This window comes from Hylobates moloch, unplaced genomic scaffold, assembly GCF_009828535.3.
Source record: "Hylobates moloch isolate HMO894 unplaced genomic scaffold, HMol_V3 SCAFFOLD_9, whole genome shotgun sequence".
In the NCBI taxonomy this organism is placed as follows: Eukaryota; Metazoa; Chordata; class Mammalia; order Primates; family Hylobatidae; genus Hylobates; species Hylobates moloch.
The window spans coordinates 78,276,077-78,296,848 of NW_026652284.1; the positions used below are offsets into that span (position 1 = coordinate 78,276,077).

At 45.7% G+C, this 20,772-nt stretch overlaps 1 protein-coding gene across 4 annotated transcripts in view; it reads left to right on the forward strand.

Moving 5' to 3' along the window:
- The window catches only part of MATN2 (matrilin 2), a 185,138-nt gene that overhangs the window by 125,563 nt on the left and 38,803 nt on the right, over positions 1-20,772 (forward strand). For all 4 annotated transcript variants that reach the window (XM_032760107.2, XM_032760106.2, XM_058444041.1 and 1 more), the window contains exons 7-10: positions 5,369-5,491; positions 14,288-14,410; positions 17,728-17,850; positions 18,102-18,224. In XM_032760107.2, coding sequence (XP_032615998.1) covers positions 5,369-5,491; positions 14,288-14,410; positions 17,728-17,850; positions 18,102-18,224 — 492 coding nt within the window. The remainder of the gene's footprint in view (positions 1-5,368; positions 5,492-14,287; positions 14,411-17,727; positions 17,851-18,101; positions 18,225-20,772) is intronic.

Genomic DNA, 20,772 nt, shown 5'->3' on the forward strand with positions numbered 1-20,772 from the left:
TCAATCAATGTAATTCATAATATTAACATACTAAAAAGTCAAAACCATATGAGCCATCTCAATAGATGCAGAAAAAGCATTGGATAAGATCTGACATTCATTTTTTCTTTAAATAAACTTTCAGCACAGTAGGAATGAAGGTGGCCAGGCGCGGTGGCTCACGCCTGTAATCTCAGCACTTTGGGAGGCCAAGGCGAGTGGATCATGAGGTCAGGAGATCGAGACCATCCTGGCTAACACGGTGAAACTCTGTCTCTACTAAAAATACAAAAAATTAGCTGGGTGTGGTGGCAGGTGCCTGTAGTCCCAGCTACTTGGGAGGCTGAGGCAGGAGAATGGCGTGAACCTGGGAGTCGGAGCTTGCAGTGAGCCAAGGTCGCACCACTGCACTCCAGCCTGGGCAACAGAGCAAGACTCCATCTCAAAAAAAAAAAACAAAAAACGGAATGAAGGTAACTGCCTCAATCTGATAAAGTGCATCAGTGAAAAAACCATCAGCTAACATCATACTTAATAGTGAAAGACAGTGCTTTCTTTATCAGATCAGGAATAAAACAGAATGTCCACTCACATCACTTCTATTTAATATTGTACTGGAAGTTCTAGCCAGTGCAATAAGACAGAGAAAGATAAATAAATGGCACCTAGATTGTAAAAAAAAAACACCATCTTTATTAACAGATAACATGATCACCTGTGTAGAAAATCCAATGGAATCTCCAAAAAGCTACTAGAACTATTAATAGCAAGTGAATTTATCAAGGTTGCAGGACACAAGATCAATATACAAAAATAAGTTAGTTTTATATACTTACAATGGACAATCAAAATATGAAATTTAAAAAATACCTTTTCAGGCTGGGCACGGTGGCTCATGCTTGTAATCCTAGCACAATGGGAGACCAAAGCAGGTGGATCACTTGAGTTCAGGAGTTTGAGACAAGCCTGGCCAACATGGTGAAAGCTTGTCTCTACTAAAAATATGAACATTAGCCAGGCATGGTGGCAGGTGCCTGTAATCCCAGCTACTTGAGAAGCTGAGTTAGGGAAATTGCTTGAACCCAGGAGGCAGAGGTTTCAGTGAGCTGAGATTGCACCACTGCATTCCAGCCTGGGTGACAGAGCAAGACTCTGTCAAAAAAAAAAAAAAAAAAAAAAGACAAGCCACTCAATAAAAATGGGAAAAATATTTGGATAGACACTTCACCAAAGAATATATGGAGATGGCAAAGAAGCATATGAAAATATATTCAACAACATTAGTCATTAGGTAAATACAAAGTGAAGTCATATTGAGATAATCATACCCACTAGAATGACTAAAATTACGAAGTGTTGATGAGGATACGAAGCAACTGGAACTCTCATAAATTGCTGGTGGGAATGTTTAAGCAGTTAAGCATACATGTCCCATATGACTCAGCCATTATGCAAGAGGAATGAAAGCATATGTCCACACAAAAACTTGTGCATTAATGTTCATAGCTGCTTTATTTGTGATAGCCCCAAACTGGAAACAGCTAACCAGCCCTTCAGCAAGTGAATGGATAAACAAATTGTGGTATAATCACATAGTGAAATACTACTCTGCAATAAAAAGGAACAAACTATTGACACACATATGAATATGGATGAATCTCAAAATAATTATGCTGAATGAAAGAAACCAGACAAAAAAGAATACATACTATATGATTACATTTATTTAAAATTCCGTGGGCAGATAAAAAAAGAAGATAGAAAATAAAATTCTAGAAAATGCAAACTGATTTATCTGGATAGAAGGCAAATGGTTATTTGGGACTGGAGAGAGTGGGGAAGAATGAATCAGCAGGAGACAGGAGGAAAGTTTTGAGAGTAATGCATATGCTCATTATTTTCATTGTGGTGATGGTTTCATGGCAGGATACATATGCAAAATGCATCAGATTGTTTTCCTTGAGTATGTGCAGTTTGGTTTTTGTCAATTATACCTCAAAAAAAACTAAAAACAAGTAGAAGAGACTGTATTATTCCAAAAGTTCTATGTCATAAAACACAAAGAGAGGCTGTGGAAATGTTCTGGCCCATCACTATCCTATGGGACACTCTGGTTGATGGAAATTCTCTGTTTGCATCATACAATACAGTAGTCAGGAGACACATGTGGCCACTGAGCACTTGAAATACAGCCAGTGCAACCCAGTAACTGAATTTTTGTTTCATTTTGTTTTGTTTGTTAGAGACAGGCTCTTGCTTTGTTGCCCAGGCTGGAGTGCAGTGGTACAGTCATAGCTCATAGCTCACTGCAATCACCAACTCCTGGGCTCATGAGATCTTCTGGCCTCAGCCTCCCTAGTAGCTGGGACTACAGGCAGGTGCCACCATGCTCAGCTAACTTAAAAAAATTCTTTTTCTGCTGGGCACAGTGGCTCATGCCTGTAATCCTAGCACTTTAGGAGGCCGAGGTGGGTGGATTGCCTGAGTTCAGGAGTTTGAGAACAGCCTGGGCAACATGGTGAAACCCCGTCTCTACTAAATTACATAAAATTAGCTGGGCATGGTGGCGTGCGCCTATAGTTCCAGCTACTCAGGAGGCTGAGGCAGGAGAATTGCTTGAACCTGGGAGGCGGAGATTGCAGTGAGCTGAAATCGTGCCACTGCACTCCACCCTGGGCAGCAGAGCAAGACTCCGTCTCAAAAAAAAAAAAAAATTCTTTTTTTAGAAATGGGGTCTTGCTGTGTTTCTCAGGCTGGTCTCAAATTTCTGGGTTCAAGCAATCCTCCAGCCTCAGCTTCACAAAGCATTGGGATTACAAGCGTGAGCCACCACCCCTGGCTGAATTTTTATTGTTATTTCATTTTAATCAATTTTAATTTAAATAGGCATATTAGGCAGCAAGGTTCTAGATTAAGGGAGACTAAGCAGATATGAAAACGAAATACAATCTCTGACCCTAGACTAGCTCCTGTACTGGAAGGTGAAAAATGCTATGAAGAACATAATGAAGTCAGCTGACAAGATTAGAATATGGATGGTAGATTAAATATAAGTATTGTATCAATGTAAACTTATGAAATTTATAACCATACTGCAGTTATATAAGAGAATATCCCTCCTCTTAGGAAACACAGACTGCTTTTAAGGGAAAGGACCAGAATGTATGTAATGTACCCTCACATAGGTCAGAGAGATGACCAAGTAATCACAGGAATGGGGTAAAATGTTAACAAAGGTGAATCTGGGTAAAGAGTATGTAAGTGTTTCTTGTACTATTTTTATGTTTGTAACTTTTTGTAAGCTTGAAATTGTTTTCAAAGAAAAAGATTTTTTTAATGCCTTTATATATGACTATGGTGTTACAATTATATTGTTTATAAAGACTCCCAGTGTTTTAAAGCTACATTATGAAGCATTTATGGACAAAATAATACAATGTCTGGGCCAGGTGTGGTGGCTCACTCCTGTAATCCCAGCACTTTGGAAGGCCGAGGTGGGTGGATCACGAGATCAGGAGTTCAAGACCAGCCTGGCCAAGATGGTGAAACCCCATCTCCACTAAAAATACAAAAATTAGCCAGGCATGGTGGCAGGCGCCTGTAATCCCAACTACTTGGGAGGCTGAGGCAGGAGGATTGCATGAACCGGGCGGCAGAGGTTGCAGTGAGCCAAGATTGCGCCACTGCACTCCAGTCTGGGTGTTAGAGTGAGACTCCATCTCAAAAAAAAAAAAAAATTAGGCATGGTAGCATGCACTGGTAATTCCAGCTACTCAGGAGGCTGAAGCAGGAGAATTGCTTGAACCTGGGAGGTGGAGGTTGCAGTGAGCCTAGATTGTGACATTGCACTCCAGCCTGGGCGATGGAGCGAGACTCTGTCTCGACACAAACAAAAATAATAACAATAATAATAACAATACAATGTCTGGGGTTTGCTTCAAAGTAATGTGGGATCTTATTATAGAGAGTGGGGACATAGCTGAAAGCCAAGCAGCCATAGATTGATTTTCCTGAAGCTGGGTGATACGTACATGGATTTATTATACTACTCAGTCCATTTTTGAAATTGGACATTATTGTATATTTTGCTTAACATTTCCATAAGTTTAAATTGGGAAAAATTGGCATCTTACTCAACATTTTTTCCTTTCAAGAATATTGTATATCTTTCCCTTACTCAGTTTGTTTCCTCTGGTATGGATTGGGAACTCTCATTTATACCAAATTATTTACTAGGAAGATTATTTATGCAGTTCAAATGTCCCTTAAAGTAATAAAAACCCTCATCAAAACAAAGACTCCTTTTAAGATTCCATCAGTGGTCATTTATTTCAAGCAATTTTAAACAATGTGTCCAAGTTCCACTATGGGAAAATACTTTGCTCAGATTCTGCAATAAAAGTTTCTTTCCATATTTAAAAATGCTTATACAAAAAATACAAAAAAAAAAGAAAAATAAAGAACAAAAACAAAAAAATAAAAATACACAAGTAAAATTTCATTATGACAAATTTCATGAAATACTTTTAAAAAAAAATATTTTGGTTTAAATTAGTGTATTCCTAGAGATCACATTCTCTGTGCATCTTGAGGTAAAGATCCTATTTATGTGCAGCTGAGCCCAGTGAGGTAACCAGGAGGTGTTTTGAACTCAGAGTATTTATGCCTTTCACTCCTAGGCTTTATTTTTCCCAGAATATGATTTCGTGTCTTATTGTTTGGCTCATTGTTTGATGGGTTTAAGTGGTTTGGAGTTTGGCTTTGGGAACGTTTAATTGTTTTAATTGCTTAAATTCGATAAAACACTCAGCTAAACCACTCTCAGCCTACAATCTGGCAAATACCCCATTTTCATTTTAGTGGCTCTTACATGAACCAAGACAAGGAAAGCACGTTCACAAATTTGTTTGTTGCATAAACGTCTTGTAATATGTCAGGAAGTTTGTCTTTGCCTAGCAGAAGAGTCCAGGTATAATAATAATAATAATAATAGAAGAAGAAGAAGAAGGAAGAAAGAAGAAGAAGAAGAGGAAGAAGAAGAAGAAGAGGAAGAAGAAAGAAAGAAAGAAAAAAAAGAAAGAGGGAAAGGAGGAGGGAGGGAGGAGGGAAGAGGGAGGAGGGGGAAGGGAAAGAGGAAGGAGAAGGGGGGAGGGGGAGGAGGGAGGAGGAGGGAAGAAGGAGAAGAAGGAAAGAAGGAGAAGAAGTTTCTCTTAGGAGAGGCCATATCTCTAAACATGGAAGTAGCTTTATTGGGAGACCCCTTCATGGTGTGACTTTTTGAGGTGTGGGATTTTACCTGTTTGGGAAAATGAAGACTGGAAATCCCTGGTTTTCCTATGCTAGCTTTATTGATTGGTTTGCCATTCTTGTGATTTTTCCTTCTTGCCAGAGATAGACTACTGTGCCTCATCTAATCACGGATGTCAGCACGAGTGTGTTAACACAGATGATTCCTATTCCTGCCGCTGCCTGAAAGGCTTTACCCTGAATCCAGATAAGAAAACCTGCAGAAGTAAGTTACAGTGAGAGTTGGAGAAGGGCTTTTTCTGCTAAATGCTCCTCTAGTTAGTTTTCCTTTCTGTGCAAATCTTAAGCAAGATGTGCTTGTATTCAGCATTGTGTCTATTAACATTATTCTGCCCTTTATTTTACTTTTTGGCTCACTAGATCCTATTATGTGGATGATTTTTAGATATTGAATGGGTCTGGCCATTAGATTCAATTAGCCAAGTGGAACCAAGCTGCAGCTCCCACCTATGTGAATTGCAGGTGCAGTCTCCCTCCCCCTTATTCCCATAGCATTGGGGTCTTGGAAAAAGAAAAGAATGGGCCCAGAGATGAGAGGTAGAAGGAGCTGGTTTCTTCTAGTCTTACAAGATAAGACACTTGATGGATGCTAAGAGGGGGGACATTGCAGCTTTATTCCCTTTGATAGGAAAGAAGAAGAAAAATGAGACTTTAGGACATCCCAGCAATATTCAAGGGGTACAGGGTGTCAGTGGGATGATATTGTGGATGTGCTGAGTGCCTCAAATGCCTGTCATCTAGCACATCAAGGGGCATGATTGGGGATCTGAGCACAGGCCCCAGAGGGCACCTGTTTAAGACAAACCATTCCTGAGAGACTGCTGGAATGGACGGCCCACAAGGACAGAGACGATTATCTTTTTCTCGCTGCTGAATTCTCAAAAGCTCAGAGTGCGTGGCACTCATAGATGTGCACAATGTTTGCTGAATGGGAATGAGTAAGTGAATCTTTCTACAATGTATCATCCTGGAGAAATTGAGGGTATTTTTCAATCTTGTTAGAAAGATAGCCTTTTTTAGGCGTGCAAGTTTTGATTTTTTTTTTTTCCAGAAAGTCTTTCCCTAGTCAGTCCACACTTATGCACACTGAATTGTTTGGGGTCTGCTGACAATGTCATTCATAGAAGTCTCTGGAGCTTCCATTGAGGGATGTAATTTTCTGTATGCTCCTTCACCCATTTCTTCCTGATGGTGTGTACAACAGTGTTCTGCCTGGCAAGACTGCGTTTTCAAAGGTTTCACATCTATCTTTTTTGAAAACCACCATGAGCTGTTTAACTGAATCCAGATGAGTCACATTCTGCTCATAGCACAGATTAACTTTCATACTCATTCTAGCAAGTGTTAAACTGTGTATAGTGGCAGATGGTTGCAAATCCCGGATTTTGAAACGGAGCCTCTCTTATAAAACTATTCCCACTGCCTTGCGAGGGTACAAACCCTGGACACATTCAAGCATTAAATGAAAATTTTAATGGAGAGCATTCAGAATGTGAAAACAATTAGATAAGCTATTTTCCATAAGACCACACATGCCTGCAATAGGTCAGAGGGCCAACTTTTCTGGTCTGGCCACTCCTCTGTGCTATCTACACCTTTTGCTAGGAGTGGGTGTGTGAGGGACTGGCTGCACCCAGGGGAAATCACTCCCAGGTGGACTCATGTTTGCAGACCCAAAGCTCTTCTGTGGGCGGTGATTAGATCTGGTTCAGCTCAGATGCTCACTGCAGGCTTCCTCATGTGTTACTAATGGAGGGGAAAAGGAAACAAGTTAGGCTTGGGGCCATGGGCGGAGGACATTTTCTTGACGTTCTCCATCTCTTACCAACCATCTGAGTCCCTAAATTTCTGCTAGTCCCTCCACACCCTTCCTGGAGAGGCACTTGGAATAATAGAAGGTCCAGTGCAATGCAGGCATCATTATCATGGGAAGAAGAAGACTGAGAACGGAAGGGCGAGTAGAGAGGGAGTGACTGTTTGGGAGTGGTCTGAGCGCTACAGATTGGTCCCCAGGTGGGCCTGTTTGCAAGCTAGCTGTGGCCCCGACCAGAGTCCCTAATGCTCATGCATGTATATTCAGTGGGTATAGCACCTCTTTAGCCAGGCTCCCTACTTTTTCATCCAAGAAAAATGAAATTTGTTCCTAAAGGCCAGTGTCCTCATCAGCCCTCGCCCAACGTCCTGCCTCATCGTTACATTTTCCATTGTCTTTGCTGTGAACCCAACCCTGACTCCTGAGGTCAGCCTGCAGGAGCGGCCCCTGACTTCATGCTTGCACTCAGTCCATTAGGGCAGACAGCTGTAAACGGAAGCGAGTGCTCACTGTCTCTCTGGAGCATTATGTGGATGAGGGAAGCCAAGAAATTGGGTTTAAAAATCTGGAGTCCTTTATTAGAAGCCTGAGGTCTCTTGAGTGATCTGAGCATTACAAATCTGCAGCCCAGGATACAGCCATTTACGTTTAATAGGAGGTTGATGGATGTGGGCAATTTTCAAATCTAATATGAAATCTATTTTTAAAGGAATTCGATGTCATCGAAATTAAACTGGGGGAAAAAAGATCAAGGCAGAATCCTACTGAAGAAAAGACTCTTGGCCGGGATTTGTTCTTGCTCCTCATCTGGGCGCAATTTCTCCTCCTGGAGAGTGCTGTCATAAGTTTAAGGCATGAATTATTAAGGCAGTAGTGCAAAGCACAGCAACTGCGACTGCCCTGCCTGCCCAGGTAGAGCCCTAGGGCCAAATCAGATGTGGGTTCATCCCCTGTGCTGGGCTCCAGGATCCCTGATTCTGGTACCATGATGAGCACTCTCAAAAATTGGTGTGAAGCCCACGGGTTCGACTGAGCCAAGAGACATGAAGTCCAGGCTTGGCAATGTCACTCATATTGGTTATGTGACCCTGAGCAGCTACTTTCTACTTCTCAGGACCTGGATTTCCTAAACTGTAGGAACAGGACTTACTGCCTTAACACCCTGTTGCCTCTCCAGTTTTTTTGAAACTTACTGTCTGTGCACTCAGCTGGTATCAAAACGTACCGCCTGGGGTCACTGATCTTTCATGGTTTCAGTCTTACCTCCTCAGGGCTCCAACTGTTTCACAAGTTAGCACTCAGAAAGATCGTTTGATTTGTTTTCTGACACTCCTGTCATCTGACCTCACAGAGCTTTAGTGGACACTCCGGGTCTTACCAGATTAAGTTGTGTCCATCCTGACCTGTGGGTACCACGTCAGAGCACCTGTCATGGTACCAGATACAGGATGCACTGTAGGTCCTCAATAAATATTTAGTGAATGAATAAGTGAGTGCGTGAATATCTAAGAAGCACACACATGAGGAAATATGACAAAAGGGTGGTGAGAAGGCAAAGAGCCACAGTTAAACCTCTGCTAAAAAGAACCATTTGGAGAAGATTTTTTTTTTTTTTTTCAGACAGAATCTCTTTCTATCACCCAGGCTGGAATGCAGTGGAGCAATCTCAGCTCACTACAACCTCTGTCTCCCAGGCTCAGGTGATTGTCTCACTTTGGCCTCCTGAGTAGCTGGGTCTACAGGTGTGCACCATCATGCCTGACTAGTTTTTGTATTTTTAGTAGAGACGGGGTTTCACCATGTTGTCCAGGCTGGTCTCAAACTCCTGGACTCAAGTGATTCTCCCTCCTCAGTCTCCCAAAGTGCTGGGATTACAGGCATGAGCCACCACTCCCAGCCAAAAAGGGTGGTATTTGAATAGCTGTCTGCCAGATTGCTGGGTGATAACCTCTTTAAGAATCTAAATGTTTTTCAGTTGAATTATCTCATGTGTAAATCATTCTTTAAAAAAAATCTTGCTTGAAACATTATTTACTAATTTATTTTAATTTTTTAAAAATGTTTTTCTTTTTATATTTTTATTATATGTGCTGCCGAAGCGAGTGCTCCTTTTTATATTTTTAAAATTGATATAACATAGTTCTACATCTTTTTGGTATTTATCTATTTTTTAAATTGACAAAAATTGTATACTTGTATACAATATGTTGTTTTGAAATATGTAAATATAAATTTTTCTTAAAGACAACATTGGCTTTTTTAGTGTGGCAAAATATATATAACATAAAATGTACCATTTTAACCATTTTTAAGTATCTAGTCCAGTGGTATTAAGCACATTCACATTATTGTGCAACCATCACCACCTTCAATCTCCAGAACTTCTTCATCACCCCAAACTGAAACTCTATACCCATTAAACAATAATTCCCCAGCTCCTCCTCCTCCATCTCCTGGCAGCCACCAATCTACTTTTTGTCTATAAATTTGACTATTCTAGGTGCCTCATATAAGTGGAATCATAAAATACTTGTCCTTTTGTAACCAGCTTATATTGCTTGACATAATATCTTCAAGGTTCATTCAGTTGTAGGACGTGTCAGAATTTCCTTCCTTTTTAAGGCTGAATAATATTCCATTGTATCTATACATCGTCCTTTGTACTCATCCTTTCATAGACCCCTGGGTTGCTTCCACCTTTTGGCTTTTGTTGATTAATACAGCTATGAACTTGGGTGCTTATACCCAGAAGTGGAATTGCTAGATCATATGGTTAATTCTATATTTAATTTTTTGAGGAACCACCATGCTGTTTTCCACAGTGGCTGAATGCTGGGTTTTAAAAAGAGACTTGACTAAAGATCATTTCACCTTTCCCTGATGGTGTGATGGAATGATTCCTACAGGCCCCAGACTGCACGCCCTTCATGTTCTGTGTTTGTCTGTCTGTCTGTGGCTGATGTTTTATTGCCAGGCCTATTTTTCCCCATCGAAGCTCTTGGCTTATTTCCTGACACTCAGTTATGGCCTGCACAGGTGAGGCTGCTGATGAGTTTCAGGTAGATGAATGGAAACTGCACACAGCTAACAATATCCTGCCTCTCCTCACATGGGAGTGAGTTCCAGAGAGAGTGCCAAGGGTCAGTGACACAGAAAGGTGATGTCTCTTCTTCTAGGCCAGCCCTGCGTGTTGTGGCCTTCTCTCCATGCACTCTGTCTGCAGCCATTCTGCTCATACTCTGGGCATGAGGCAAGCTTCAGCCACCAGTCACCTGGGAGGGCACATCACAGATTCTTTTTTTTTTTTTAATTTTAATTTTTTTAAAGGCGGAATCTCACTCTGTCACCCAGGCTGGAGTACAGTGGTGTGATCTTGGCTCACTGCAACCTCCATCTTCTGGATTCTAGCAATCCTCTCACCTCAGCTTCCCGAGTAGCTGGGACTACAGATATGTACCACCATGCCCGGCTAATTTTTGTATTGTTAGTGTAAGCGGGCTTTCACCATGTTGGCGAGGCTGGTCTTGAACTCCTGACCTCAAGTGATCCATCCGCCTCAGCCTTCCAAAGTGCTGGGATTACAAGCATGAGCCACCGTGCCCAGCCAGATCCTTTAACAGACTTCTTTGAGGGGTCCCTCAGGTCTGGGTCCCACTCATATTTCCATTTTTACTAGCAGTGGATCTTGATCAAGTTATTAACCTCACTAAACCTCAATTCCTCAGCTTTGAAATATGGATAACAGGCCGGGTGCGGTGGCTCACACCTATAATCCCAGCGCTTTGGGAGGCTGAGGCGGGCAGATCACAAGGTCAGGAGATGGAGACCAGCCTGGCCAATATGGTGAAACCCCATCTCTATTAAATATATAAAAATTAGCAGGGCATGGTGGCGGGCACCTGTAGTCCCAGCTACTCAGGAGGCTGAGGCAGGAGAATTGCTTGAACCCAGGAGGCAGAAGTTGCAGTGAGCTGAGATCACGCCACCAGACTCCAGCCTGGGCGACAGAGCAAGACTCCGTCTCACAAAAAAAAAAAAAAAGAAATATGGATAACAATCACACATATCTTGCAGGGTCAAATGAAGTTATGTTTGTAAAGTGGTTGGCACAGCATCTGGCAGTTAGCAGGTATTTAAGAAATGGCAGCAGCTATGATGCTATGATTATCATCACTAAAGTTACTATCAGACTGCCACTAATAGTGAGAAAAATAAAGATGGCATGGTCCCTGGTCGTGGAACTCGGTCTAGTGAAAGAAACAGATTTTGAAGCATCACAGATATGAAAAATACTACATAAGCATTGTGATGAATGCTATGAAAGAGAGGTCTTGTAGAAAGAACTGACTTCATCTGGGAGGTCACAAAGGATGACAAAATGACGTTGAGCTGATCGTGAAGGAAGATAGAGGTTAGCCAGTGCAGCAAGGAGCCACTGAGGCAAGAGGGTGATATGTCATATCTTCAAGTGATTTGTGGATGTGAGCTTCGTCAAATAACTTCTGGGCAGATACATGGTAAAAATAAAATCTATTCATTACTTTATGATTTCAGATCATTTCCCCTGTATCAGTTATGGTGCTTTTTGTTCACACAAAACAGGAAATCCAATTAATAGTGTTTTAAGTCAGAAGGACATTTATTTTTTACCTAACAAGTCCAAAGGTGGTTGGTCCTATGGATGGCTCAGTGACTCAGTGATATTATCAAGAACCCAGACTCTTTCTGTCTTTCTATTCTGGCAAAGCATGTTGCATTTACATTTTCATCCTTGTCACCTCTTGGTTACAAGATGGTTGCTGCAGCTCCCAGCATCATATCCTTACACTACAAGACTCAAAGGCAGGAAGGACAGAGGGCAGAGAAAAGCATTTCTCTTCATACACCTTTGTCTTTTTTTTTTTTTTTTTTTGAGACAGAGTCTCACTCTGTTGCCCAGGCTGGAGTGCAGTGGCACAATCTCAGCTCACTGCAACCTCTGCCCCCTGGGTTCAAGCGATTCTCATGCCTCAGCCTCCAAAGTAGCTGGGATTGCAGACACATGCCACCATGCCCAGCTAATTTTGTTTTTTTTTGTTTGTTTGTTTTTAGTAGAGGTCGGGTTTCACCATCTTAGCCAGGCTGGTCTTGAACTCCTGGCCTCAAGTGATCTGCCCACCTTGGCCTTTCAAAGTGCTGGGATTACAGGCATGAGCCACTGTACCTGGCCACCTTTGTCTTTTCAGGAAGAAAAATCTTTCTTGAGGGCCCCCAGTAAACTTCTTATGTTTCATTGGTCAGAACTAGGGCATATTCTCACCCCTTGACCAATGACTGACAAAGAACATGGTTGCCACGCTGGCTTAGACCAGCCATGACTCATGCTTGGGGGTCATGGGGTAATGGTTATTGGCAAGACAACCAACAGTGTCTGCCACATCCCCAGAAAAAGAACAATGCTGTGCAGTTAAACTGATCCAGCCCAGCCAGTGAGGTCGGTGGTGACCTTTTCCCGCAACACCAGTCTCATAAAGGCTCTCCACAAGCTCATTTTGTGTCCTTTTCCAGTTCTCCATCTACCCTGGAGCCTGCTATGTGTGGGGTCTTATGGCTTTAGCATTTTCAACCAGGAAAGGAGTTGCTTATTGGCTCCTGGTTATGACAGTTTCCATCTGCTGGCAGAAACACAGCATGGATAGAGTGACGTTACCATAGGACAGAATTGCAGTAGCCTGGGGCAGCATTAGAGATGCGCCCCCTCCAGTCCCATGATACGATGCCGGCGTGATCTCAACAGAGAAAGGAGAAGCATTTGGACCTCCTTCATGAAACTGCCAACTCCTGCCTCCCTAAATAGCTGGATATTTTGCAAGATCACCTTTTGTTTATTCTGCATCGTGCCATCCAATGTCACTGTCAGATGTCACTGTAGACAGAAGCTCTCTACATGCTTTGAGCCCTAGTGATTGGGTTAACTTGAGAGAGAGATACGGGATTTTCTTAGCTTTTCCATCTTGGAAGGAGGTAGGCTGGGGAGTGTGGCTCTCACTCCAGCTCTCAGCTCTTTGGCCATTGACTCAGTTTAGCTCAGCTCAACTGAGCCTTGGCTTGCTCTTTGGCAATCAAAGACGGAAAGTGATGGAGAATCCGCAGGTATGCTTCAGGTGCCAGGCTCTCTTTTAAACAAGCTCCCGGAGAGCAGGAGCTGTTTTCTCTGCGTCCTGTAGCTCACCTGGTTTCCTGAAGATTTAGTGAAGTTTGCCTGCCTTTCCACCTCTACTGCAAAGTCTTCTTCAAGACATAACCCTGGCCTCGTCACCTCCACTGACATTGTCACCTCTAGTCACCTGTTTAGAGCCTTCACTGATCCATCCTGGGGCTTGCAAAGCCTGCACAACCAGCCATGCTCAGGTGGGCCAGCTCCCTCTGCCTCCCAGCCTCATCTCTCTCCTCACGCTCCAGCCATACTCAGCTCCTCACAGCTCCCCAGGCATGCCCCTTGCCCTCATCCCCAGGCATTTGTGTTCACTGTCCCCTCATCCCCAGCCATTTATGTTCACTGTCCCCTCATCCCCAGGCATTTGTGTTCACTGTCCCCTCTGTTCACTGTCCCCTCATCCCCAGGCATTTGTGTTCACTGTCCCCTCATCCCCAGGCATTTGTGTTCACTGTCCCCTCATCCCCGGGCATTTGTGTTCACTGACCCCTCATCCCCGGGCTTTTGTGTCCACTGTCCCCTCATCCCCAGGCATTTGTGTTCACTGTCCCCTCACCCTCAGGCGTTTGTGTTTGCTATCCTCGAGTCCTCACGTTCTCCTTCCTGTTGAGCTCCCTTACCTATAGAACTCCTCCTTCTCCCTGGGGCCTCCAGTTGGCCTCATCTCTTCTTGGAAGACCCTCTCACCCCAGGACTCAGGCCCCTGCTCTGTGCTCTGCATTGTCTTATGGTTGCTTCCTTGTCTGACTCCTCACCAGAGCCTGAACCCCTTGAGGCAGGGCCTCCATCCTAGTCGTCATTAAATCTCCACATCTAGGTCAAGGCCTGGCACTTGGTTGGCAGAAAAACGAATGAATGATCTGTCCCGGCTCAACTCAGCAGGTGGCACTCACCAGCCCTCTCCATGGGGGCTTATGGGAGCCCCGAGAGGCTGCCATCAGCTCTGGGAGAAGCCCAGAGTCTGAAGGAAAGTCTGCCCTTCTTCCCCTCAGGGATCAACTACTGTGCACTGAACAAACCGGGCTGTGAGCACGAGTGCATCAACACAGAGGAGAGCTACTACTGCCGCTGCCGCCGTGGCTACACTCTGGACCCAAACGGCAAAACCTGCAGCCGTGAGTGTACCCTAGGGGTGGGGTGCTGATGGAGGGTGGGGTCCACTCACAGGCGCGGGCGGGCTCACTAGCAACCAGTCATTTCTGGAGCCCCCCGGGGTTTCCTGATGGTCTGTCAGGTGTATCCTTCCTTTTCCTCGGTTTCATCATCCATAGAATGTGACTATTAATACTATCGGCCTACCCAACTTGGGTTGCAAGGATTAAAAGAATTAATAGGAATAGGCCGGGCACGATGGCTCACGCCTGTAATCCCAGCACTTTGGGCGGCCAAGGCGGGTGGATTACCTGAGGTCAGGAGTTCAAGACCAGCCTGGCCAACATGGTGAAACCCCGTCTCTACTAAAACTACGAAAAATTAGCTGGGTGTGGTGGCAGTTGCCTGTAATCCCAGCTGCTCGGGAGGCTGAGGCAGGAGAATTGCTTGAACCTGGGAGGCAGAGGTTGCAGTGAGCCAAGATTGCGCCATTGCACTCCAGCCTGGGCAATAAGAGCAAAACTTCATCTCAAAAAAAAAAAAAAAAAAAAGAATAGGAGTAAAATACTTACGCTAGGCATAAGCACTCAATAAATGTTAAGTAATATTAGTATTTGCTGTTGAGCGCATTTACTAGGTCAGACAAGCCTAATTTCAAATCCAGCGTCTCCCACCTACTAGATGTGTGTGACCTTGGGCAAGATTTTTAACTTCTCCATGCTTTGATTTCCCATCTGACAAAAAGCAAAACTAATAGTTGTATTATTCCCGCAGGGTTTTTATAGGGAGAAATAGGAGCCATTTCGATACGTTAGCCTGGTGCCTGGCACAGGATAAACTTCCAATCAAGGGGAACAGTTCATATCATGGAGTCTGTGAGAGTGGCCAGTGCCTGGCGCCAGACTGGGACAAGAGGCCAGAGGGGACAGACCTTGGAAAGCAATGGGCTGCAGAGGCTGATCTGAGGGCAGAATCAAGAAACATGGGATTTTCTGAGAAGGCTTGTCTTAATTTTCTTGTGTCAGAGCCACAACAAAGCTCCACTGGGTGATGTAAATATATGGGAACTTGCAGGCTCTGCCAGCTGGGCGGCTCCATGGTTTTTTATGAGGCCCATCTCCACGGGTCCTGGCCAGCAGGGTAGGAGCGCCTGAGTGTAGCAATGGACCCTATGCCCTTGGCATGTGGGAGAGGGGGCCCATCTCCATGACATGGCCTATGCAGAAGGGGCCCTTTATGTGCCTTTCCACTCAGCAAGCCCCACATCTGCTCCCCTTTGGAGATAGAGATAGATTGTGAGTGAGGACAGTGCAGCTGTTGAGCACTGGGCTCCACACTGCCAGCAGGGAAGTTTCCCAGATGAAATAAGAGGTCCAGGGCAGTCCTCAGGAAAGCGTGGCTCCTCTAGTGTCCAGAGGGAACAAAGAGCCTCGGTAAAGCCTTTCTAAGGACTGATCTCAGAGGCCAGAGGGCTTTTGAACTGGAAAGTGGTGCCAAAGTCAGTGCCTGCTGTACGTTGCCTCTGCATGTCTCTGAGTCCTTTTGAGAGGCCAGCGGGGAGCGGGTCTCCCATTCATCAGGAGATGCCCTGGTGACCATGGATCTGTGTGTATCCTGCCTGTTTCCCGGAGTGTCAGGTCTGCCAGCTGATGGCCCTGGCAGTTTTCCCAGGGCAGGTGGTCCTGACCTGGCTGAGCCCACGCAGATCATCAGGGACATGGCCTGACTGCCCCTCCCAGCATGCCTCCGGGGGCCAGAAGAGCTCTAAGAACGGACCACAAGAGATTGGGACCCTCCCTTCTCTCTGGGATCTAGTCAACTCTAAGAAAGTACAAACCAAGCCGTTTCTGTCTCGCAGTCCTTAGAGAAAGCCACAGGCTTCTGCTTTCCCTGAGGAATCAGGGAGCCCAGGCCATAAAGACAGCAAGCACTTCTGAGGCACTCGCTCTGTGCAGGCAATGCCCTGAGCACTTCTGATGCATAAACTCCCTGCATCCTCACAGCCGCCCTACTGGGCACCCACATTCTTGTCCCTATTTAAACAAGGGGAAACTGACACAAAGGGATTAAGTCACTGTCCTGGGGTCCTGTGACTAGCAAATGGCAACACTAGGATGTGAACACAGGCATGTAGCTCCCAAGATCCAGCAAGTGTTCGCAGGAGGTGCATCCACCCGTGGAATGTTCCAGAAGGCACTGGTCCCAGGCTCTGCGGGAGTCAAGAGGCCCACTTGGCAGACCTGCACAAGGCCTCCAGTGTCTGTCCAGTCTCTGGAGGTGCATTTTCTCCATAACGGAAACCTGGGAGGCAGCCTGCAGGGCTGTTAGTGGGAGCTGTTCACCACAGCTGTGTGTTCATTAGCCTTCGGCACTTGCTGCCCGGAGGACCAGCTGTGCAGCATTTGGATGCCAGGATAGGCCACACGTGCAGTCCCAGGCTTTGGTTTGTTTTTTTAATCTGGATGTCCTGATGATAGGGGTAAAAAAAATAGAAATTGATTTCATTGAGAATGACAACCCTTTTTCATTTTCAATTAGAAATGAAACTATATGACTAATTCTTACTCAGCACTACTTGATAATAATAACGTGTTCATTAAGTGGTTGCTGTATGCTAGCTACTGTTCTGAGCGCTTTACATAATCAACCCCTCTTATTCTCATCCTATTCCTATAAGAAAGCAACCATCAACATCCACATTCACAAGTCAGGAAACGATGGCAAAGAGGCCGTGGGACTGCCCAGCATCCATAGCTAGGAAGTGGCAGAGGTGTGACTTGAGCCCAGGTAGTTTGATGCCAGAACCTGCATTCTAAGCACTACTCTATTAGCTGTGTGGCTTTGACCTTGATCTTTCTGAGCCTCACTTTCCTCTCTGTGAAATGGGAATTGCACCTGCTCTCAGAGGTGCCCTGAGACTGTGGATTCTGTGTGCCATGGCCCTGGCAGAGTGCCTCTGTCGTCAACACAGGGACAGCATTTCCCAGCCATTGGGGTTGTATCCTTTACTCTTCAAAGAAAGAAATGGGAAAGAAGGCTGGGCATGGTGTCAGGCACCTGTAACCCCAGCTAGCTACTCCGGAGGCTGGGGCAGGAGAATCGCTTGAATCTAGGAGGTGGAGGTTGCAGTGAGCCGAGATCTCGCCACTGCACTCCAGCCTGGGTGAAAAGGGAAAGAAAACCAACAAGCCAGGCTGATTTTCTAGAGGGATCAGCGGTGTGGGGTAGAATGACACCTTCCCTGTGGCTTGTTATGCCTCCAGTTTTGTTTTTGAATCTTGGTTGCTGGTGGGGTATTGCCCCCTCGGCTCCTCTATGCTTTCGCGTGTGTGAAATGCAGGAGTGGACCACTGTGCACAGCAGGACCATGGCTGTGAGCAGCTGTGTCTGAACACGGAGGATTCCTTCGTCTGCCAGTGCTCGGAAGGCTTCCTCATCAACGAGGACCTCAAGACCTGCTCCCGTGAGTCCCTCCGCGCTCCTCTCGTAGGGGAAGGTTTGCAGCAGGAGTGAAACCTATGTGACTGCAGAGGGCACAGGTCGTGCTTGGGCACCCCTCCCCTGCCCCTTGCTCTGCTCCAGGAGATAGTGGGGATGTCCACTGGGACTGCATGCCTTCGAGGGAGGGTGGGGTGAGCATGACGGCCACTTGATCCGATCACCGTCGCCCAGAGGTCTCACTGATAAAAGGCTGCCTGGCTGTTGGTTTTGCAGGGGTGGATTACTGCCTGCTGAGTGACCATGGTTGTGAATACTCCTGCGTCAACATGGACAGATCCTTTGCCTGTCAGTGTCCTGAGGGACACGTGCTCCGCAGCGATGGGAAGACGTGTGCAAGTAAGTGTCTGAAGGACAAGCGGGACCTGCACAGGCGTTCCGTGGGTGTGGGTGTGGGTGCGCTGCCGATGTGTATATGTGCATGTGTGTCCTGTCTCCAGGCTTTGCTGGGCCCGCATGAATGTGTGTGACAGCATCTCTTAGCCATTGAGCCTTGGTGGCTGCTCCACCCACTCCCCTCAAGCTTCCTTCCCCCGTGCCCTGAAGTGGCTTTTTGCTGTTTCCACCTCCCTGTCATTCTGAAGCTGGACAGAGCCCTAGTCCTCAGGTCTCTCTGCTCTACCCCCGGCCAGCTAGTATGGCACATGAATAATAATAATGTGGACCCCTCACTGACTGCTGGCTGCATGCTGGGCACTGTGCTAAGCACACATGCTGTTGCATTCAGGGGACAGATGAGGAAAAACTGTAGCTCAGATTAAGTAAAGAGTCTAAGGTCACCAGCTAGTAAGTGGTGGGTTCAAACTCTGCTGGGTGTGATTCCAAAGTCAGTCCTGGGAGAAGAGGATGCTCCTGAGAAACGCTTTGCCCTGCTTTCTGATCCCGGTGATCTCACAGCACATGGTGAGGCTGGAAATGATGTGTCCTGGGTACATATTTCCTTGCAGCTGGTCCCAAATCCTGTCTCAATTAAAAAAAAAAATGCTCCCAGACCTCCTTCTCTCCTTCACTGAAGAAGGCTGGTGTGTTTGTTGCCCTGCAATTCTGTTTCGAAGTGGATCAAGATAAAGAATTGAAATATAGTCATTCTGGGAGAAGAGATCAGAAATGAAAGAAAAGGACCACAATTTATCTTCCCCAGCCTGCTGGTCTTTCTGGTTATAGGGCCAAGTTCCCTGACCACTGGTATAATTGTAGGCACAACCTAATTTATCCACCTTTTTATATCATCTATTCATCTAGGCAGATGAGCTGGCTGCACAGCTGGGCATGCCTCTCTATGCTGCCTGTGAGAAAATATTTCCAGTTTGGGACAGATTCTTGGATCTCAGCAAATGGGTTATGCATGTTATAGCTTTCGGTGGCTCCCCGCCCAGCTGCCTCCCAGACTGCTGCTACAGCCAGCTCAGGGAGGGATTGGGCACAGGGGATGCAGAAAGAGGGTGGGTGTGTTGAATTGCATCGACATTGACAGCATGCCAAAGCCAGATGTAAGGGGTTTGTTGGTTTGTTTAATTCTCCATCATTTTAGATTATTCTGAGAATAAGAGGAGTCCTTCTTCTGTCCACCTCATTCCTGTGATAATCAAGAACTGACTACAAGATGGTTGTAGGACCCTACGAAATTCTCATGAGCCCTTCTAAACAAATGCAGCTCCATCTCCTTTGAATCAGGTGCCCCTTCCTCTCCCCTGCCCAGGTCCACATCTGGATTTTGACCTGGCCACTTTTAAGTGTTGCCCATTTTCTCATTTAAAGTGGGTTTCTAACCAATGGCACAGTGGAACCATCTACATGAGTAAATGTCCAACAATGCAATGAATAGTGAATTTTGTTATTTATATATGGTTGTGTCTAGATGAGAACTTGTGAGATAATCAGATAAGTGAGAATTGTCCTCAGGAACCATATATGAGAGATGCATTTAACCCACCAGCTGATACATAAGCGTTGAGCTATTCCCCTAATTGAAGACTTTCTGCCTGCCCCAGGATGATTCATTCTGACTGTCCTGTCCTGTAATAATGGGCTAGGTTTTCAGTGTGGCCACAGCTAACTGGGGGTTGGGATGTAGGTTCCCCAGTTCTACTCCCAGTGACAAAGGGCCAGATGACATGACTGCACCTTTTTGGTAAAGCCTGTTGGGGGGCAGCCAGGCCTGACTCAGCAGATAAGAGTGTCCTTGGCTCTTTATAGAGGCAGCCTCCACTTAGAGCTTTGATAGCAAGTGGTCTTAAGAATGTGTCACTCACCTTCTGGAAAGTTCTCTAAAGTGTGGAGGGGTTCCAGGGGCCCTGGGATGAAATGGGCACTGCTGTCCCCCTACCCCTTCAGGCACCTTGGGTTCTCTGGCCTCTGGAGCGATGTCCCCTCCCTTGCTCCAGCCCCCTGACCCCAAGCTCTGCTTTCCCAGATTCTCCCCAGAGGCCTTTTTGCCTCGGGCAGTTAGATGCACAGATTCGGGGGTGTGGGGGGGAGGGGATGGGGCGATCTCTTTTACCAGCTGCAGCTGAGAGGACTCCTTCCCTCTCTAGACATTTCCTTGAGATTGACCTTGTGCAAGGGCATCCCAGCACCAAGAAAGACTCTACAGGCCTGATGTGCATGGACTGCACTGCCCACTGGCCTGCAAGCTCCTGGAGGTTGGAGGTCAGAGGCCAACATGAAATGACTGCGAGCGTGAATGGATAGAGGCCACCTGTCTTTTTGCCCCACGGCCCCTGCCACAGGGTCCGCTCCCCACTTGATAACCTTCAGTGGCTCTCCACTGTCTCCCAGAATAAATTTCCATTGCACTCCTTGATTTGGCAGAGTGCAGAACCCCCTCTTCCACTTCTTTATGCTCACCCCGGGCCCTCCCTGAAGCTGCCTCCTGTTCTTCAGCCAA